This window comes from Esox lucius, chromosome 2, assembly GCF_011004845.1.
Source record: "Esox lucius isolate fEsoLuc1 chromosome 2, fEsoLuc1.pri, whole genome shotgun sequence".
Lineage (NCBI taxonomy): Eukaryota > Metazoa > Chordata > Actinopteri > Esociformes > Esocidae > Esox > Esox lucius.
Genome location: NC_047570.1, coordinates 17,336,461 through 17,354,629, shown reverse-complemented (window position 1 = coordinate 17,354,629; position 18,169 = coordinate 17,336,461). Strand labels below are relative to the sequence as shown.

Sequence of the window (18,169 nt, the reverse complement as noted above, 5' to 3'; positions counted from 1 at the left end):
CCAGCAGATGTATGGGCCTGTTATCGTTTGGTCCTTGGGCCTAAGTGCTGTAAAAATATACAAATGCCGTTCATGGTCTGAAGACATATTCAAGACATTCTAATAATCGCTATAAGAGCATCTCCGTCAACAATTTTAATGAAATTGCCATTTAACGTCTTCCCCCTCAGACATAAGAAAAGGCCAGATGCCTCGTTAAGAGAGTAAACTCCTCGTTTTCCACCATGAGTTACAACAGCAGCCTCATCTTCGACCTGCTGATAGTTAAATATGAAACTAGACTTGGGGCCCTCCCTGTCTCCCCTCTTTTGATCTCGGGCCAGAACGGAACTGTAAATTGCGTGACCTCATGAAATATCTGAGCAATATGTCAGAGCTGAGATATCTAGGACGTGAGTGTGGAAACTGAGCCCTGATGCAAATGACACTGCACTATAACAAAATATATGACTTCCCATGGCATTGAAACAAACACAGCAGAGACAAGTTTTTGAGGAAGAAAAAAATTACTTATTTACTAGAAAAATCTAGGTCAATTTTTTATCTTATAATTTGATAGTACACAATTGTATAAACATGAACATACATGGACATTGATAAGAAACTGTTACATTATGGTTAAAATACATTACTCCTCTTTAGCAGGTATAAGTAAGATGTTTTCAAGAGGTTAACCATATTTCTTTTCACGTTTACATTGGTCATACGTTGACATACAGTGTTAAGCGGTAAAAGTTCAAATAAAAACACAAACAATCGACAATTACAAATTAGAATGAACAGTTTCAACTGACTCAACCATTTGTTTCTGAGGTTGAGAGCTTCAGTGGTTTTGAAATGAGCAGACATTTTACATGACAACACACCAGGTCTGACACTGGCACTCCACAACACAACCTCTCCCAACACGCTACAATGATTTGCCCACATGGAGCAGCGCCGGAACGGAGGTGGAGTGTTTCAGTCTGTGGGTGTCCAACTCCTGGGGGGTCAGGGGGTTTGGGGCATGTGTCAACAGAGGGGCCTCCCCCCATCGTCTCTCCGAGTGCTTTAGTGTGGTTAGTGGAGGAGGCGGGTGAGGGCGGTGAGTGGAGGTGGCTGGCTGGCTGGGTGTGACCTGTCTGTGGTCACTGGGCTGACCGAGACAGCTGGTGTGGATGTGAGGACTGCCCAGGTGAGGAAGAGGCTAGGGCTGGGACTTCCCCAGTGGAGTTGCCCATGGTCATGGAGATGTTGGGATGGTTAGTGTGTTTGACCACTGCTGACAGACGAACAGCCAGCGGGTCAGTGGTGAGCATCAGAGGAAGTCCTTCTCCACTTCGTGGTGTGACGGGCCACCTTAGGAGTTCTTGGCTGTGATCTTTATGGTGATGGTCTTCACCTCTGAGTATTCCTTCAGGCCAGAATCCCCCCTACAAGCACACACACAAACACACAACACACCATTTCAGTTGATCTGTCAACGGTTAAAACACAAGCCTAATGAACTTTATCGAGCTTCTTGTGTACAAAACTTCCATTGGTAATATTGAGAGTATTTTGCAGCCGCAATTTTTTCTTTAGCAAGCACCCAGTTTTCAGGAATAGTTGCGTGACATTAATCATGCACTTTCAGGCAGTGGGCTGGGAACCAGAACAAGGTACTTACAATTCACGTCCATTGCCAGACATTTTATATCCTCCAAATGGACACTGCGTGCCCAGTGCATTGAAACAGTTTATCCTAAGAAATACACAAAACATACATCACATTAGCTTTTGAGTCTTCTGCTTTTTTCCAATCGTTTTATCATGCTGAATAGTAATGCTGTCAAGACTGGCTTAATGGACTATAGTTGAATACTTTATGACCTATCTTTTTCTTTTTCTTTACAACAGCAGTATGAGTGAACCTTTGATACGACCAATGGGGTTATCCAGTGACCCAGAGTAGATGGCTGTGAGGACTTGTGTCTTACCAAACAGTGCCAGCCTGCATGGCCGTGGAGATGGTCATGGCTTTGGTGATGTCACTGGTGAACACAGCTGCCACCAGGCCGTACTCTGTGTTGTTGGCTCTCTCGATCACCTCGTCGATCGTCTTGAATTTCAGAATCAGCTGAACTGGTCCAAAGATCTGCAGTGGACAGTCACAAGGATGTAGGTATAAGATTACTTGACATAACATTCCATTTCAATGGCACCTCCTCGCACCTCCTTAGTCACACAGTACTGTGGGGGAGAGTCCATTAATAGACAGGGAGTGGCCATTTCACTTTGTTGGAAGATACTGGAAGCTACTTCCCATAAGGTCACAGTGAGGGGAATGTTTCAGTCATTCAATGTGTCACCATACCTCCTCTTTGGCAATACGCATGTCATCTTTGACATTAGAGAAGACAGTGGGCTCAATGTAGAATCCTTTCAGGCCCAGGGCTTTGCCTCCACATTCCAGATTAGCTCCTTCACTGATGCCACTCTGGATAAACTCCAGCACACGACTCTGATGCTCCTTGCTAATCTGTAGTCATCCGGACAGCAGAAGGAAGACAGGAGGGAGAACATGTATAGATGATAGAGCGTGCAGGGTGTTCAGAATACGGCAGACAGCCGGAATACTTAATGGCCATTTTCTCATGCACAGCACTGAGAGGTGTTGACACAGTATTGACCGCTTCGTCTCCATCTCTCGCCGGGTCTGTGATCCACGATCCTCACCTGTGGGCCTTGCTCTGTGGTGGGGTCGAAGGGGCTTCCTACTGTCCTCCTCTTGGCCCTCTCCACACTCCTGCGCACAAACTCCTCATAGATGGGCTCCTCCACGAAGACGCGCGACCCTGCTGTGCAGCACTGGCCTGCGTTGAAGAACACCCCCTGGTGAGCTTGTTCTATAGCCAGGTCCACTGAAGAGGAGGAAAGGCATTAGCACAGAGATCATTCATCCACAAGCAGCAATATTAACCTGTGTAGTTGCGGCCCAGAACACTGGCTATTCTGTCAAAACAATATTCCACTGAAACGGTGGAAATTACAGGTTTACTGCTCAAAATACATTCTTAAACAGTTTATACCAGCTATAAGAGACTTCAAGGTTTTGCGGTAAATGGCCAATCCAAGGCTTAGGCTGTATCCAAAGGGCACAGTGTCTAACAACAGCTGTGTCATATTGGCTTTACGCCACACCCCCTCTTGTCTGAATTGCTTAATAACGACATTTTAAAAGGTTATCCATAAAAATAAATGGGTAACCACACGGTCCTTATCAATTCAATTAAACACGAATAAAACGAACGCACATGCATTACGCTTTTACAAAATGTGGAAGTCTTACAACCCTTGTCAGAATGTTTTCTACCACCGTCCAGCTATTCTCCGGGTTGATATCTGACACCTGAGAGACCGGCCCCTGCCGTGGCACGCAAGGGGTTAATGGAGCCCAGTGGTTTATGGGTCTCGGCTGATGCAGGCGGCCAGGCAGGTTCCATTGCCCTGATTTACGGGCCTTGGGGAGCCACTCTAGCGGCTGCTGAAAGCATTTGAAAGACCGGGCACCCGCAGTTCTGTGAACCACTTAGGGCTAACATGAGAGCCATCCATCCATTGGTTTTCACAGCCCTATGAAGCCTTGTGGAAGCTTTTGAAGATGCCTGAGCATCTCGTTCCTTATGGACACATCCGCTGTCTCATTTTGCATGTCAAATTAAATTATTGGACACACTGTAGCATTGTAAATTATCCCCACACAACCCTCTGACAAGGACATGTCTGGGGAGCTAAATATTGCTCTGGTTCTGAGGGGAACAAACTGTCTTTGTGAACACCTGTGTCCCTCTGGGAGACCACCTATGGGGCTTAACAGGTAAACGGGAGGAACTAATAAAACAGTGTCTGCAAACTTACAATCAGCGTCTGCAAAAATGATGTTGGGATTCTTTCCTCCCAGCTCAAGCGTTACCCTCTTCAAATTGCTCGTCCCAGCTGCTTCTTGGATCAGCTTGCCGACCTGGGGAGGAAACAGACCTTGGGTTTAGTTGACTCACAGACACAGGCAGACCTGTGGCCGGATCAGTAAATCACTGGGACGCCTCCATTAAATAGCTTAGCAGGTTGGTCGGGCACAGAACAGGGGACGCACCATTGGCCCTGCTGAAACACGAGTGTGTGGAACACACAGACTAAATATCTATTACAGGTTCTGGTAGGCTTCAGCAGGAAAATAAAGTGACGTTTCTGCAGCGAACAGCAGTTCTTGTTTAATCAGGCACAGGAAGCAGCAGCCACAGCTTGTGTGGTTGGCAGTGCCAGTCTGAGCTGGTTGCACATTGAAGTAGGCCCTACCAAGCCGGGATAACAGTGAAGTGGGGCCTGCTGGGTGTGGCGTGGGCCTACAAGGCCCTGGCTGGCAGGACCGGCTGAGGGGGATGATCCGGGGAGTTGGGAGTGTTTATCGAATAGCAGCAGGAGCTCTCCTTTAGACTTCTCTGTTTCACAATTTCCCCCTCATCAAAAGTGCTGCTCTCACCATTATCCAAATACTGCTGAATTCCTCAGCCTTTTCCCATCTCCCTCCAGACTCACAGAGGAGACATTTAAAAACAGTGGTTCTCTAGTAATGCATGGCATGAGCTCTCAGGGAAAATGAATTGCTTGCAAGTATAATTTGAGTCTGCCCAGCTGGTTGTAGGCTATTGTACTAATGTAGTCTACTGAGCCCATGTTAGAAGAAACATTTCTCAACACCATGAGACATAACCCTTTACATAAAGACAAGCAATGTTTTGAACCATAAACTAACAAACAGACATCTTCCCGTCCACCCAGGAGTCACTGACACGTACTATTTAGTTTTCCAACAGATAGCGAGAAGAACGATGCTGGGAGACGAGGGAGGGAGTCAAGAGAGCGGGAAAACACACCCCCTCCCCAACCCAGCCCAACGAATGGAAAAGAGCGATGCCTCATCTCTTCGCACGAACAACGCTTAACACTGGAATGTCTGCCTTCCCCAACAATGCCACACTGGTTCAGCCTGTGTTAGGAAATGAGTAGGACGGCCTGCTGACTGCTCAGCTAGGAGGGGTAGGGCTGCTGTGTGACAGGGACAGCAGCACAAACCAGCACAAACCAGGCAGCGCTCCGTCTCTGTTGCTGTCCTCGTTGCCCATGTCTGTGATGGGAAGGACCAAGGGGTGCTGACATCAGCGTGTTCACGGAGGGATAAAGGCGACCCACTAGGCTGACTCCCACTGGGGTTGCTGGGTGGAGAGTCACAGCCATGTGTCTGAGTAAAAGGACGAGGCACTGCTGTTGGAGCTGCCACCTGAGACACCTCTGAACTTCGACAACTCCACCCCTCCCCCCATCCAGCCCGCTATGCCTCCACCCCTCCACCGTCCACCCCTCCACTGCTCCAACTCTCCAGCCCGCTACTCCTCCACCCTCCTCCCCTCAACCATCCACCCCTTTGTCCATCCAACCCTCCACCCCTCAGCTGTCCACCCCTCCACCACTCCACCCATTCATCCATTCAACCCTCTACCCCTCTACATTTCCACCCCTCTACCCAGTCTTCTACCCATCCTTCCATCCTCCACCCCGCTACCCTCCATCCTCTACCCATCCAGTCTCAACCCATCCAGTCTGTACCCATCCAGTCTCAACCCATCCAGTCTCAACCCATCCAGTCTCAACCCATCCAGTCTGTACCCATCCAGTCTGTACCCATCCAGTCTCAACCCATCTAGTCTGTACCCATCCAGTCTGTACCCATCCAGTCTCAACCCATCCAGTCTCAACCCATCCAGTCTGTACCCATCCAGTCTGTACCCATCCAGTCTGTACCCATCCAGTCTGTACCCATCCAGCCTCTCTGATGATGAGACCCAAGGTGACTCACTGTCTGTGCATTTACGTTCTCTCACAGCAGCACTTCATCCACTCCGTAATTGACTCCAGATAACAGGAAACAACAACAAACAAAGCAGTTAAGACAACTGGCTCCTTCTTAAGGGACAGGGTCTGTAACCACTGAGCGTGAAGAAGAGGAAGGTGGGTGCGTGTTTGCTGACTGGTAGCATGTGATGTGATGGCGTAGAAAGCCTTGTGGATGTTCAATGGTTAGGTAATGGAGCACTAATCAAATGATTCACGGTAAAAAGGGAAAAATAATAACGTTGATTCAACATAAGGCAACCAGCTGCCACTGGATTGTCAGTGTGCTCAACAGAATGCTGAGTATTTTGCTAAGCAAACTCACAGTCCTACTGTATTGCAGCTGGTTCCATTATATTTGTAATTTGAATCATCTTTTTCTTATTAGTGTTCAATGAGTTTATAATTCCAGGCTGCATGAAAGGACTCTATGAGGATCAATAGAAACCCTATTGGCTCTCATTAACTTTATTCCTCCATTCACATTGTCATTAATAACACTTTAGATGATAGGAGTCTCTCTCATCCTCAACACAGATATGTTGCAACGCGTAAGTCAAATGTAAAAAAAAATCCCATTATTAATAAAGGCCTGGATTTCATTCAAAATGAAATTAAAATAAATATTTTACTCCATATTTTGAGCATTTGCTTTGGTTACAGCGTTTCTGTTTGTCTCCTTATCACCAATGGTAATGTATTATGTCTCCCCATGCATAGCAGTGTTGGTGGGTGTCGAATACCATACACCAACAGTCACTCCCCTCCTTCTCTTTCCAAACACATCCTAAGAGTCAAAGCAGAGACACTATAAACTCCAGGGCTTCTGTAAACACTACAAAAACCAGTTTCATTTACGACAGATACAAGTGAAATATATGGAGGTCATTTCAAAACATTTAACATCCATCGATTTATGGAGCTTCATACTTACAGTGGATATAAAAAGTCTACACACCCCTGTTAAAATGCCAGGTTCTTGTGATGTAAAAGAATGAGACAAAGATAAATCATGTCAGAACTTTTTCCACCTTTAATGTGACCTATAACATGAACAATTCAACTGAAAAACAAACTGAAATCTTTGAGGGGGGAAAATTAAAAATAAAAAACCTGGTTGCATAAGTGTGCACGTCCTTAAATTAATACTTTGTTGAAGCACCTTTTGATTTTATTACAGCACTCAGTCGTTTTGGGTAGGAGTCTATTAGCATGGCACATCTTGACGTGGCAATATTTGCCAACTCTTCTTTGCAAAAGCATTCCAAATCTGTCAGATTGCGAGGACATCTCCTGTGCACAGCCCACTTCAGATTACCCAACGGAACTTCCTCTTTACCCCACAGAATTTCCTTTTTCTAACGGATGCCTAAAGGTTTTGTGCCAAAATTGCCTGGTATTTGGAACTGTTCATAACTCCCTCCACCCTGACTAAGGCCTCGGTTCCAGCTGTAGAAAAACAGCCCCAAAGCATGATGCTGCCACCACCATGTTTCACTCTGGGTATGGTGTTCTTCAGGTGATGTGCAGTGTTGATTTTGCGCCGAACATACCATTTGGAATTATGGCCAAAAAGTTCAACCTTGGTTTCATCAGACCATAACACATTTTCCCACATGCTTTTGAGGGACTTGATGTTTGTTTTTGCAAACTTCAGCCGGGCTTGGATGGTTTTCTTTGTAAGAAAAGGCTTCCGTCTTGCCACCCTACCCCATAGCCCAATCAGTTGAAGAATATGGGAGATTGTTGTCACATGTAGCACACAGCCAGTACTTGCCAGAAATTCCTGCAGTTCCTTTAATGTTGCTGTAGGCCTCTTGGAAGCCTCCCTGACCAGTTTTCTCCTAATCTTTTCATACATTTTGGAGGGACGTCCAGTTCTTGGTAATGTCTCTGTTGTGCCATATTTTCTCCACTTGACGATGACTGTCTTCACTTTGGAAATTCTTTTCAACACTTCTCCTGACTGATATCTTTCAACAATGAGATCCCTCTGATGCTTTGGAAGCTCTCTGCGCACCATGGCATTTGCTGTGAGATGCAACTAAGAAAATGTCATGAAAATCCTACAAGAACAGCTGAACTTTATTTGTGATTAATCAGAGTCACTTTAAATGATGGCAGGTGTGTAATTACTTCTATTTAACATGAGTTTGAATGTGATTGGTTAATTTTGAACACAGCCACATCCCCAGTTATGCAACCAGGTTATTGTAAGGTTTTTATTTTTCATTTTTCCCCCTCAAAGATTTCAATTTGTTTTTCAATTGAATTGTTCACATTATAGGTCACATTAAAAGTGGCAGAGGAATGTAGTAAAACTACAATAACTCCTAATGCACACTGCATAACGTAGTCTGACCTTGATCATTCATAGTTTTCCATTCACTTTTTGTTCACTACAAGAGGCAGTTTTTCGCTAGTAGCCTTATAGACTGATGAATGTCTTTAAAGCACAGTAGCAGGTTTTATTACACTGGCTGGGAAAATGTCTGTAAAGTAATGTTGTAGTTTATTACACTGGCTGGGACAATGTCTGTAAAGTAGTGCTGTAGTTTATAACACTGGCTGGGACGCTTGAACAAGCTAGTCTGTTACTGGTCTACCACAGAGAGAGGAGTCAGGGGAATATTGACATTAGATATTAACAGACAAATGTGGAGAAAATGTTTGTCTTAGTGTCTGGGGGCTTCTGTGTCAGCGTATTGTGTGTGTGTGTGTGTGTGTGTGTGGTAAAGGCCTACAGCAGAGTGCTCACCTCTGAACCCCCTGTGGTGAGAATTAATGACAGGCCAGGCAGGCAGCTTATGTAAGCCCCCATTTGTTTGTCATTTACTTCATCGCAGACACACACTGTCCCCTAATTACAGGCCTTGATCTCTGATGCTCCGCACATGTTAGTCGCTGTGCCACTAAGAAAAGCAACAGGGACAGTAGATTATCCCTCCATCTTTTGTTCAGGGAAATTACCTCAGTTGATCCTGTGAAAGCCACTTTGTCTATGCCCATGTGTGAAGCGATCGCAGCTCCTGCCGTTGGCCCAAATCCTGGCAAAATATTGACGACTCCCGGTGGAAACCCAGCCTGTCATAACAATACGAGAGGAAACAAGCTTTAGAGGAGAGGACAGCAGAGCCAAGCAAAACCACAGGCAGTGTGGGGGAATCCAGACCAACCCAACCTCCCTAGCAGCAGGCCAGAGAGACAGCACATCAAAAAGACAAGGGTAAGAGACGCCCTGCTTTTGAGAAGGGGAGAGGCCAAACACAGAGACACCCCGTCTCAGAGAAGAGAGACCTAACACAGAGAGACATATCGTCTCAGAAAAGAAGAGAGATCTAACACAAAGAGATATCCCTTCTCAGAAGAGAGATTTAACACAGAGAGATATCCCATCTCAGAGAAGAAGAGAGATTTAACACAGAGAGACACCCTGTCTCAGAGAAGGGGAGAGACCGAACACAGAGAGACACCCTGTCTTTGAGAAGGGGAGACCTAACACAGAGAGACACCCCATCTCAGAGAAGGGGAGACACCTAACACAGAGAGACACCCCGTCTCAGAGAAGGTGAGACACCTAACACAGAGAGACACCCCGTTTCAGAGAAGGTGAGAGACCTAACACAGAGAGACACCCCGTTTCAGAGAAGAGGAGAGACCTAACACAGAGAGACACCCCGTCTCAGAGAAGAGGAGAGACCAAACAGAGAGATAACCCGTCATTTCAGGAGTGCATGGGCTATTCTAGTGATTGTTTTGTACCTCTTTGACCAGTGAGCCAATGTACAGGCAAGTGAGGGGGGTCTGCTCAGCAGGCTTCAGGACTACTGTGTTTCCACAGGCCAGCGCTGGGCCCAGCTTCCAAGCAGTCATCATCAGGGGGAAGTTCCACTGTCGAAACACACACACACACACAGCGTCAGAGGTTTGACGCAAGGCGGTCACTTACACTGAATAACTCATCACCTCCCTCTCTTCGCTCTCTCACATGTTCCACCTCTTACTTACTCATACACTCTCACTCTCCTCCCTTACTCATACACTCTCACTCTCCACCCAGTTGTGTTCCCTGGCCCTAACTATTGTCTTCCCACAGAGCTCTAAGAAAACAAGGAAATTGCAACACATCTGCAGTACTTACAGCATATCATGATTCTACACAGGCCTGTGTTCTGTCTGCTTTACACTGAGCCCCAGTAGGCCGGAACACAGACCCACACACGCTTCTTCAAGCTCTTGCACAATCTATATTCTGTTCTAACTTCTACCCTGTCCCTTGTCTCTGGCTCTCTCTATTTTCACTTGATTAAATAAGCAGACGCTCATATCCAGAGCAACTTACAGCAGGGAGTGGATCATTCATACTGGCTCCCTGTGGGAATCAAACCATCAAGGGCCATGCTCTACCAACTGAGCAACCCTCTCTCTCTCTACTTCTCTTAATTCAATTTAGATTTTGAGGCTTTTATTGGCTTGGGAAACGTGTGTTTATCTTGCCAAATCAATTGGAAAGTGACAGAGAAAATATAAATAACCAAAGAATGTGGAGAATTTATAACTAAACATTTCTAATGGATGAAGGCAATTAAAAAGCCATACTATTAGCTATGTACATTGTTGTAATAATTAAACTATGAATTACATAGGGAAGTGAATAAAGACAAAGATATTGGTTGTATTTACTAAGTGGTTTGTTCCCCCCCCACACTGAGCTAGAACAGGCTCTTTCTCAGACTGCCTACAGATATACCCAAATGTACACTGACTGATCCGCGTGTCAGAGATTTCCAGGGACCTGCACAATGTGCTCTGTCCCAGACCTTACAACCACCCACCATTCCTGCACCTTCTATTCACCTCTTTCTCCAAGTGGAGTGGGAGGCTTTGCAGATGTGAGAGAGGGACTGTTTTTCCCCCTCTCCTCTGAGATTAGTGATCTGAATAGAAAACAAACAGGCATACTAACAGGGATAATTTGTCCACACACTCCGATGGGCTCTTGTCTGGTGAACGTAAGATAGTCACCATCTGTAGAGGAACATACAGATACAAGGTTTGTTAAGATTATCTGCTCTAGGTAGATTTAGGGAAATCACAGTGTACAGAATATGACATAAGAGTATCCAGAAGATACATCAAAACAGCGGGTGTCCTTTTACTTCTTACCAATATTTTTACCAAGGTTTTTTACCAAAATTTTACCATCTCGATCAAAAATGCAATACATCCTACAACAACATTATTTTGTCAATCTACATTCATGCGTTAACTTAGCAAAATGATGCGTGTGACTGTGGTTAAAGCCAGGAGAAAGCAGTGGGTGTTAAGTTGGAAAGAGCTTTTCATTCCTCTTGCATTACCAGAGTCAAAGGAGATGCTTACTGAGGGCGTGCCATGTTTATTCGTTCTTTACAACGGTAGTAAAAACAATAGCTTTTGAGTGATAGAAAACTACACAGTGTTTATTACTGTAGAGTTATATGATGTACATGATAACAGGATGGCTAATTCCTCAGCTGATGAAACAATGATCCAAAGACGAGGAGGAGCTTGGATCTGGAGCAGGCCCAGGGGTGGACCGGCCATGTGCTTCATCTTCTCTGGTGGCCAAGATAAGAATATTGCTGACAACTCCTCATTGTCCAGGCCACGGAAACAGCTCTATTTGTTTACTATGTAACACTACTGCACGTAGGAACAGCGCAAACCCTGATCGAGCTGAGGACTGTCTGAGTTTGGTGAGGGAGCACTGAAGGGGCTTGAGGAGGTCCCTATCCCCGGAGTCATCTGTTATTGTGGCTACTAAACACTGAGTAAACATTCCTGTTGTAAGAGTGTAGGACTTATTGAAATTCCCCAATGTCAGTCCCTTGGTGTGCAGACCCCATCTGTCCCTAAGGGAACCACCACCCAGCTAACTGTAGCTCTGTGACAAAAAAGGTGAGCATCCTAACTCCTATAGCTGCTGGACTTCACGTTACAGCACTTTCAAACGACTAAATGAGCCAGAACAGCTAGCCGACGTTGCTCCCCAGGCCTGTGACAGAACTCAATTGGTGGCTCAACACGAGGGGGGACCATTGTGGCTCAGATTTATAACTGGGCAGGGTGGCCCTGTTTACCCTCACATCACCTTTGTGCCCTCAGAACATCTCCCGTCCCGCAGGCCCCCGGAAAGCAGCCTGCTGCTCCGCTTATCTGCTGCTAGCTACTGTTTCCACTAGTGGTCATCTACAAAACCCTTCCACCTGGCAGTGACGTCTATCCGCACACATTCTGCCTAGGTAGCAATTCCTTGAAATGAAGGAAAGAACTACAAGAATTCAATTAGTGCTTCTCTAAACCACTGTGAGGAAGCTGAGTTGGAATGGACATACCCAGGCGTGGCTGCAAGGGGTGGCAAGCAGCCACCCACGAAAAAGGCCTTGCCACCCCAGTTGCCACCCTATTTGTAGGCAAGTAATATTTTTCAAAAATGGTGTTCAAAGTTCTTGATATAAAGCTCATAAGTTAGCATACCCTGGCAGAAATTGTGACATTTTGGCATTGATTTTGAAAATATGACTGATCATTCTATTTAAGGATAGTGAAGCCATTTATTGTCACATCGTTTTTTGGCTCCTTTTTAAATCCCAATGATCACCCAAATGGCCCTGATCAAAAGTTTACATACCCTTGAAGGTTTGTCCTTGTTACAGACACACAAGGTGACACACACAGGTGAAAATGGCAATTAAAAGTGAATTTCCCATTCATGTGGCTTTTTAAATTGCAATTAGTGTCTGTGTATAAATAGTCAATGAGTTTGTTAGCTCACACATGGATGCACTGAGCAGGCTAGATACTGAGTAGAAAATAACTGTCAAAAGACCTGCATAACAAGGTAAACTAACTTTATAAAGATGGAAAAGAGATCCAAAGCCTTGCAAATGACAGTCAGTACTGTTCAATCCTTGCAAATGCCAGTCAGTACTGTTCAATCACTTATTAAGAAGTGGAACGTTTGGGGATCTCTTGATACCAAGCCAAGGTCAGGTAGACCAAGAAAGATTTCAGCCGGGCCAGGACAAAAAAAAAACACAGGTAACCTCAGGAGAAATACTGGCTGCTCTTGGAAAAAGACAGTATGGTTGTTTAGAGGAGCACAATACAACGATACATGAACAAAAATGAGCTGCATGGTCGAGTTGCCAGAAAAAAGCCTTTACTGCGCCAATACAATATGCCCGACAACCCCTTGTCATGCCTCACAGCTTCTGGCACACAGTAATTTGGAGTGATGAGACCAAAATAGAGCTTTATGGTCACAACCATAAGCACTATGTTTGGAGAGGGGTCAACAAGGCCTATAGGGAACAGAATACCATCCCTATTGTGATGCATGGTGGTGGGTCACTCATGTTTTGGGGGGGGGGGGGGTCTAAAGGCATGGGGAATTTTGTGACAATTGATGTCAAGATGAATGCAGCATGTTATCAGAAAATACTGGCAGACAATATGCATTCTTCTGCAAGATGCGCATGGGACGCTCTTGGACTTTCTAGCATGACAATGACCCTAAGCACAAGGCCAAGTTGACCCTCCAGTGGTTACAGCAGGAAAAGGTGAAGGTTCTGAAGTGGCCATCACAGTCTCCTGACCTTAATATCATAGAGACGCTCTGGGGAGATCTCAACGTGCGGTTCATGCAAGACGACTATAGACTTTGCATGACCTGGAGGCATTTGCAGTCACTGAAGCATTAGAAAATAAAGGACAGTACAGCCATTCATAGTAATTACTACCTTTCTGTATGTTTCGGAATAACTGGCCAGTAGTTTCTCGCTCTGCGGTAACTGGTATGGATAATGCAAAGTAGCTAAATCCAGTAGCTAGCTAACATTAATCAAGTCAATAACTTCATGGTCACAACAAATTGTAAATGTTAAATGACAAAATCATGATTGTGAAATCTACAACAGCAATAGTTGACTGTTCATAGCTAGGTCATAGCCTAGCTACAGTTCACAGCCTGCTAGCTTAGCTCATGAATTATGTAGGCTAAGTAAGACTAAATTAAACTGTTATGGCCACGAAAAAAATGTGTGAATCTTTATAGCTTGTGTTAAGAATATATAAATAGTATCTCCGATGGCTGTTTAAACTTCTTTTAGAAATAATTAGGACAAGGTTGTTTTCAACATAAATATTTAAGTTGTCTCATTATTATGAGATTGACATGCTTAAAAAAATCTCCAGAATGCAGGAAACAAAATTAAATTCAAATTTGTCTGGGGGAAATGACCTCGGCCCCTCAGTTGGAACCTCATGCCACCCCAGATAAACCTTGTTAAAACCGCCACTGGACTTACCCATTGGAATGGACATTCCATGGATCTTGTCTGCATATCCAGCAAAGTATCGGAGCGTCTTTATGGTTCCCTGGAGGTCCACAAACAGGGTGGGCAGGAAAGGCTTGCCACTGTCAATGGACTCAATAGTCTGCAGAGAGAGGGCGATGGGGAGGAGAAATATATATTAAAATGTAATCTTTATTTTTATTTTGTATTATCTCTCCAAGAAACATAAACTTCACATTATCTCTGGGGAGAAACATGATCCTAATATAACATCATGCTACATTGCCTATCAGTTCTGAACCATCTTCTTAGGTTGTTTAATACTATTAGAACCATATGGGTAGTTACATGTTGCTACTTTTGTTTTGAATCAGTTTTCTTACATTCCTTATTGAAAACATATGCAGATCCTTTATACTGAAAAGGAGTATTTGAATGTAAAGTGACACTGATGTTTAAGTATATATATATATATATATATATATATACAGTGGGGAGAACAAGTATTTGATACACTGCCGATTTTGCAGGTTTTCCCACTTACAAAGCATGTAGAAGTCTGTAATTTTTATCATAGGTACTCTTCAACTGTGAGTGACGGAATCTAAAACAAAAATCCAGAAAATCACATTGTATGATTTTTAAGTAATTAATTTGCATTTTATTACATGACATAAGTATTTGATACATCAGAAAACGAGAACTTAATATTTGGTACAGAAACCTTTGTTTGGAATTACACAGATCATACGTTTCCTGTAGTTCTTGACCAGGTTTGCACACACTGCAACAGGGATTTTGGCCCACTCCTCCATACAGACCTTCTCCAGATCCTTCAGGTTTCGGGGCTGTCGCTAGGCAATACGAACCTTCAGCTCCCTCCAAAGATTTTCTATTGGGTTCAGGTCTGGAGACTGGCTAGGCCACTCCAGGACCTTGAGATGCTTCTTACAGAGCAACTCCTTAGTTTCCCTGGCTGTGTGTTTCGGGTCGTTGTCATGCTGGAAGACCCAGCCACGACCCATCTTCAATGCTCTTACTGAGGGAAGGAGGTTGTTGGCCAAGATCTCGCGATACATGGGCCCATCCATCCTCCCCTCAATACGGTGCAGTTGTCCTGTCCATTTTGCAGAAAAGCATCCCCAAAGAATGATGTTTCCACCTCCATGCTTCACGGCTGGGATGGTGTTCTTTGGATTGTACTCATCCTTCTTCTTCCTCCAAACACGGCGAGTGGAGTTTAGACCAAAAAGCTCTATTTTTGTCTCATCAGACCACATGACCTTCTCCCATTCCTCCTCTGGATCATCCAGATGGTCATTGGAAAACTTCAGACGGGCCTGGACATGCGCTGGCTTGAGCAGGGGGACCTTGCGTGCACTGCAGGATTTTAATCCATGACAGCGTAATGTGTTACTAATGGTTTTCTTTGAGACTGGTCCCAGCTCTCTTCAGGTCATTAACCAGGTCCTGCTGTGTAGTTCTGTGCTGATCCCTCACCTTCCTCATGATCATTGATGCCCCACGAGGTGAGATCTTGCATGGAGCCCCAGACCGAGGGAGATTGACCGTCATCTTGAACTTCTTCCATTTTCTAATAATTGCGCCAACAGTTGTTGCCTTCTCACCAAGCTGCTTGCCTATTGTCCTGTAGCCCATCCCAGCTTTGTGCAGGTCTACAATTTTATCCCTGATGTCCTTACACAGCTCTCTGGTCTTGGCCATTGTTGAGAGGTTGGTTTCTGTTTGATTGAGTGTGTTATACAGGTAACGAGTTCAAAAAGGTGCAGTTAATACAGGTAATGAGTGGAGAACAGGAGGGCTTCTTAAAGAAAAACTAACAGGTCTGTGAGAGCCGGAATTCTTACTGGTTGGTAGGTGATCAAATACTTATGTCATGCAATAAAATGCAAATTAATTATTTTCTGGTGTGATTTTCTGGATTTTTGATTCCGTCTCTCACAGTTGAAGAGTACCTATGATAATAATTACAGACCTCTACATGCTTTCTAAGTAGAAAAACCTGCAGAATCGGTAGTGTATCAAATACTTGTTCCCCCCACTGTATATATATAAATATGCGCAAATCGAAAGTGGTACAAAGACAACATATCAACTGAAAATGTTTATTGTTCCTTGAAAAATATATGCCCACTTTCAATTTGATGCCAGCAACATGTTTCAAAAAAGCTGGGACAGGGGCAACAAAAGACTGGAAATGTTGTGTAATGCTAAAAAACTAAACCTGGTGGAAAATCACATAACTAATTAGGTCAATTGGCTACAAGTCAGTAACATGATTGGTTATGAAAAGAGCATCCCAGAGGGGATGAGTCTTTCAGAAGTAAAGATGGGAAGGGGTTCACCGCTCTGTGAAATACTGCATGGGCAAATAGTGCAACAATTTAAGAATAACGTTTCTCCATGTTAAATTGTGAAGAGTTTGGGGATGTCATCCTCTACGGTACGTACTATCATTAAAGGATTCAGAGAATACAGAGAAATCTTTGTACGCAAAGGGACAAGGCCGAAAACCAATTTTGGCTGGCCGTGATCTTCGGGCCTTCAGGATGTACTGCATTAGAAACAGACAGGATTCTGTAGCAGAAATCACTGCATGGGCTCAGGAACACTTCCAATGTCTGTGAACATAGTTTGTCTCTGCATTCACAAATGCAGGTTAAAACTCTATCACGCTAAGAAACCAGATATAAACAAGATCCAGAAACGCCTCCATATTCTCCAGGCCTGAGCTCAATTAAGATGGACTGAGGCAAAGTGGAAAACTGCCCAGTGGTCTGAAAAATCTAAATTTGAAATTATTTTTGGGAATCATGGATGCGGCTTGTTAGCAGCGCACAGTTCTAAAGCCAACATCCGTGATAGTATGGGGGTGCATTAGTGCACATGGCATGAGTGACTTGCACATCTGTGAAGGCACCATTATTGCTGAACAACATATACAGAAACATATGGAGCAACATATGCTGCCATCCAGACAATGTCTTTTTCAGGGAAGGCCTTATTTCAGCATGACAATGCCAAACCACATTCTGCACATATTACAACAGCATGGCTCCGGAGTAGTCCGGGTGCTAAACTGGCCTGCCTGCAATCCAGACCTGTCCCCTATTGCAAACATTTGGCGCATTATGAAACAAAAAATACAACAAAGGAGACCCCGAACTGTTGAGCAGCTGAAATCCTACAGTATATCAAGCAAGAATGGAAAAACATTTCACTTTCAAAACGACAGCAACGGGTTTCCTTAGTTCCCAAACCCTTCCAGAATGCTGTTAAAGGAAGAGGAGCTGCAACACAGTAATAAACCTGCCCTGTCCAATAAAATTTTGTCGTAGTATGATTTTCAATTAAATATATGGATGAAAATATTTGCACAACATTGCATTCCGATTTTATTAGCATTTTGCACAGCTTCTCCAACTTTTTTGGAAACAAGGTTTTAAAAGGGATCCTGAAGAAGGAAGGCTGTCGCTCCATTTTACAATACCATTCCCTGTCGACAGTGTTTGATTGGAGCCAGTTTACTCCAACAACAGGACAATGACCCAAAGCACAGCTCCAAACTATGCAAGAACTATTTAGGGAAGAAGCAGTCAGCTGGATTCTGTCTATAATGGAGTGGCCAGCACAGTCACCAGATCTCAACCCTGTTGAGCTGCTGTGGGAGTAGCTTGACTGTATGGTACATAAGAAGTGCCCATCAAGCCAATCCAATTTGTGAGGTGCTTCAGGAAGCATTGGGTGAAATTCCTTTAGATTATCTCAGTAAATTGACAACTAGAATGCCAAAGGTCTGCAAGGCTATAATTGCTGCAAAATATTTCTAACCTTGTCAATGACTGTATTTCCTATTAATTTTGCTATATTTCCTATTCAAACTCATTTGTTGTATGTTT

The 18,169-nt window shown here is 44.3% G+C and overlaps 1 protein-coding gene across 1 annotated transcript in view; it reads right to left on the bottom strand.

Annotated features, from left to right (window-relative positions):
• Positions 1-526: 526 nt before the first annotated feature.
• The window catches only part of aldh1a2 (aldehyde dehydrogenase 1 family, member A2), a 29,678-nt gene continuing 12,035 nt past the window's right edge, over positions 527-18,169 (bottom strand). The window contains exons 4-13 of the mRNA XM_010880384.5: positions 14,262-14,391; positions 10,877-10,938; positions 9,673-9,801; positions 8,881-8,994; positions 3,880-3,982; positions 2,698-2,882; positions 2,336-2,500; positions 1,959-2,116; positions 1,649-1,723; positions 527-1,412 (exon numbers count right to left, since the gene is read on the bottom strand). Coding sequence (XP_010878686.1) covers positions 1,340-1,412; positions 1,649-1,723; positions 1,959-2,116; positions 2,336-2,500; positions 2,698-2,882; positions 3,880-3,982; positions 8,881-8,994; positions 9,673-9,801; positions 10,877-10,938; positions 14,262-14,391 — 1,194 coding nt within the window. The 3' untranslated portion in view covers positions 527-1,339. The remainder of the gene's footprint in view (positions 1,413-1,648; positions 1,724-1,958; positions 2,117-2,335; positions 2,501-2,697; positions 2,883-3,879; positions 3,983-8,880; positions 8,995-9,672; positions 9,802-10,876; positions 10,939-14,261; positions 14,392-18,169) is intronic.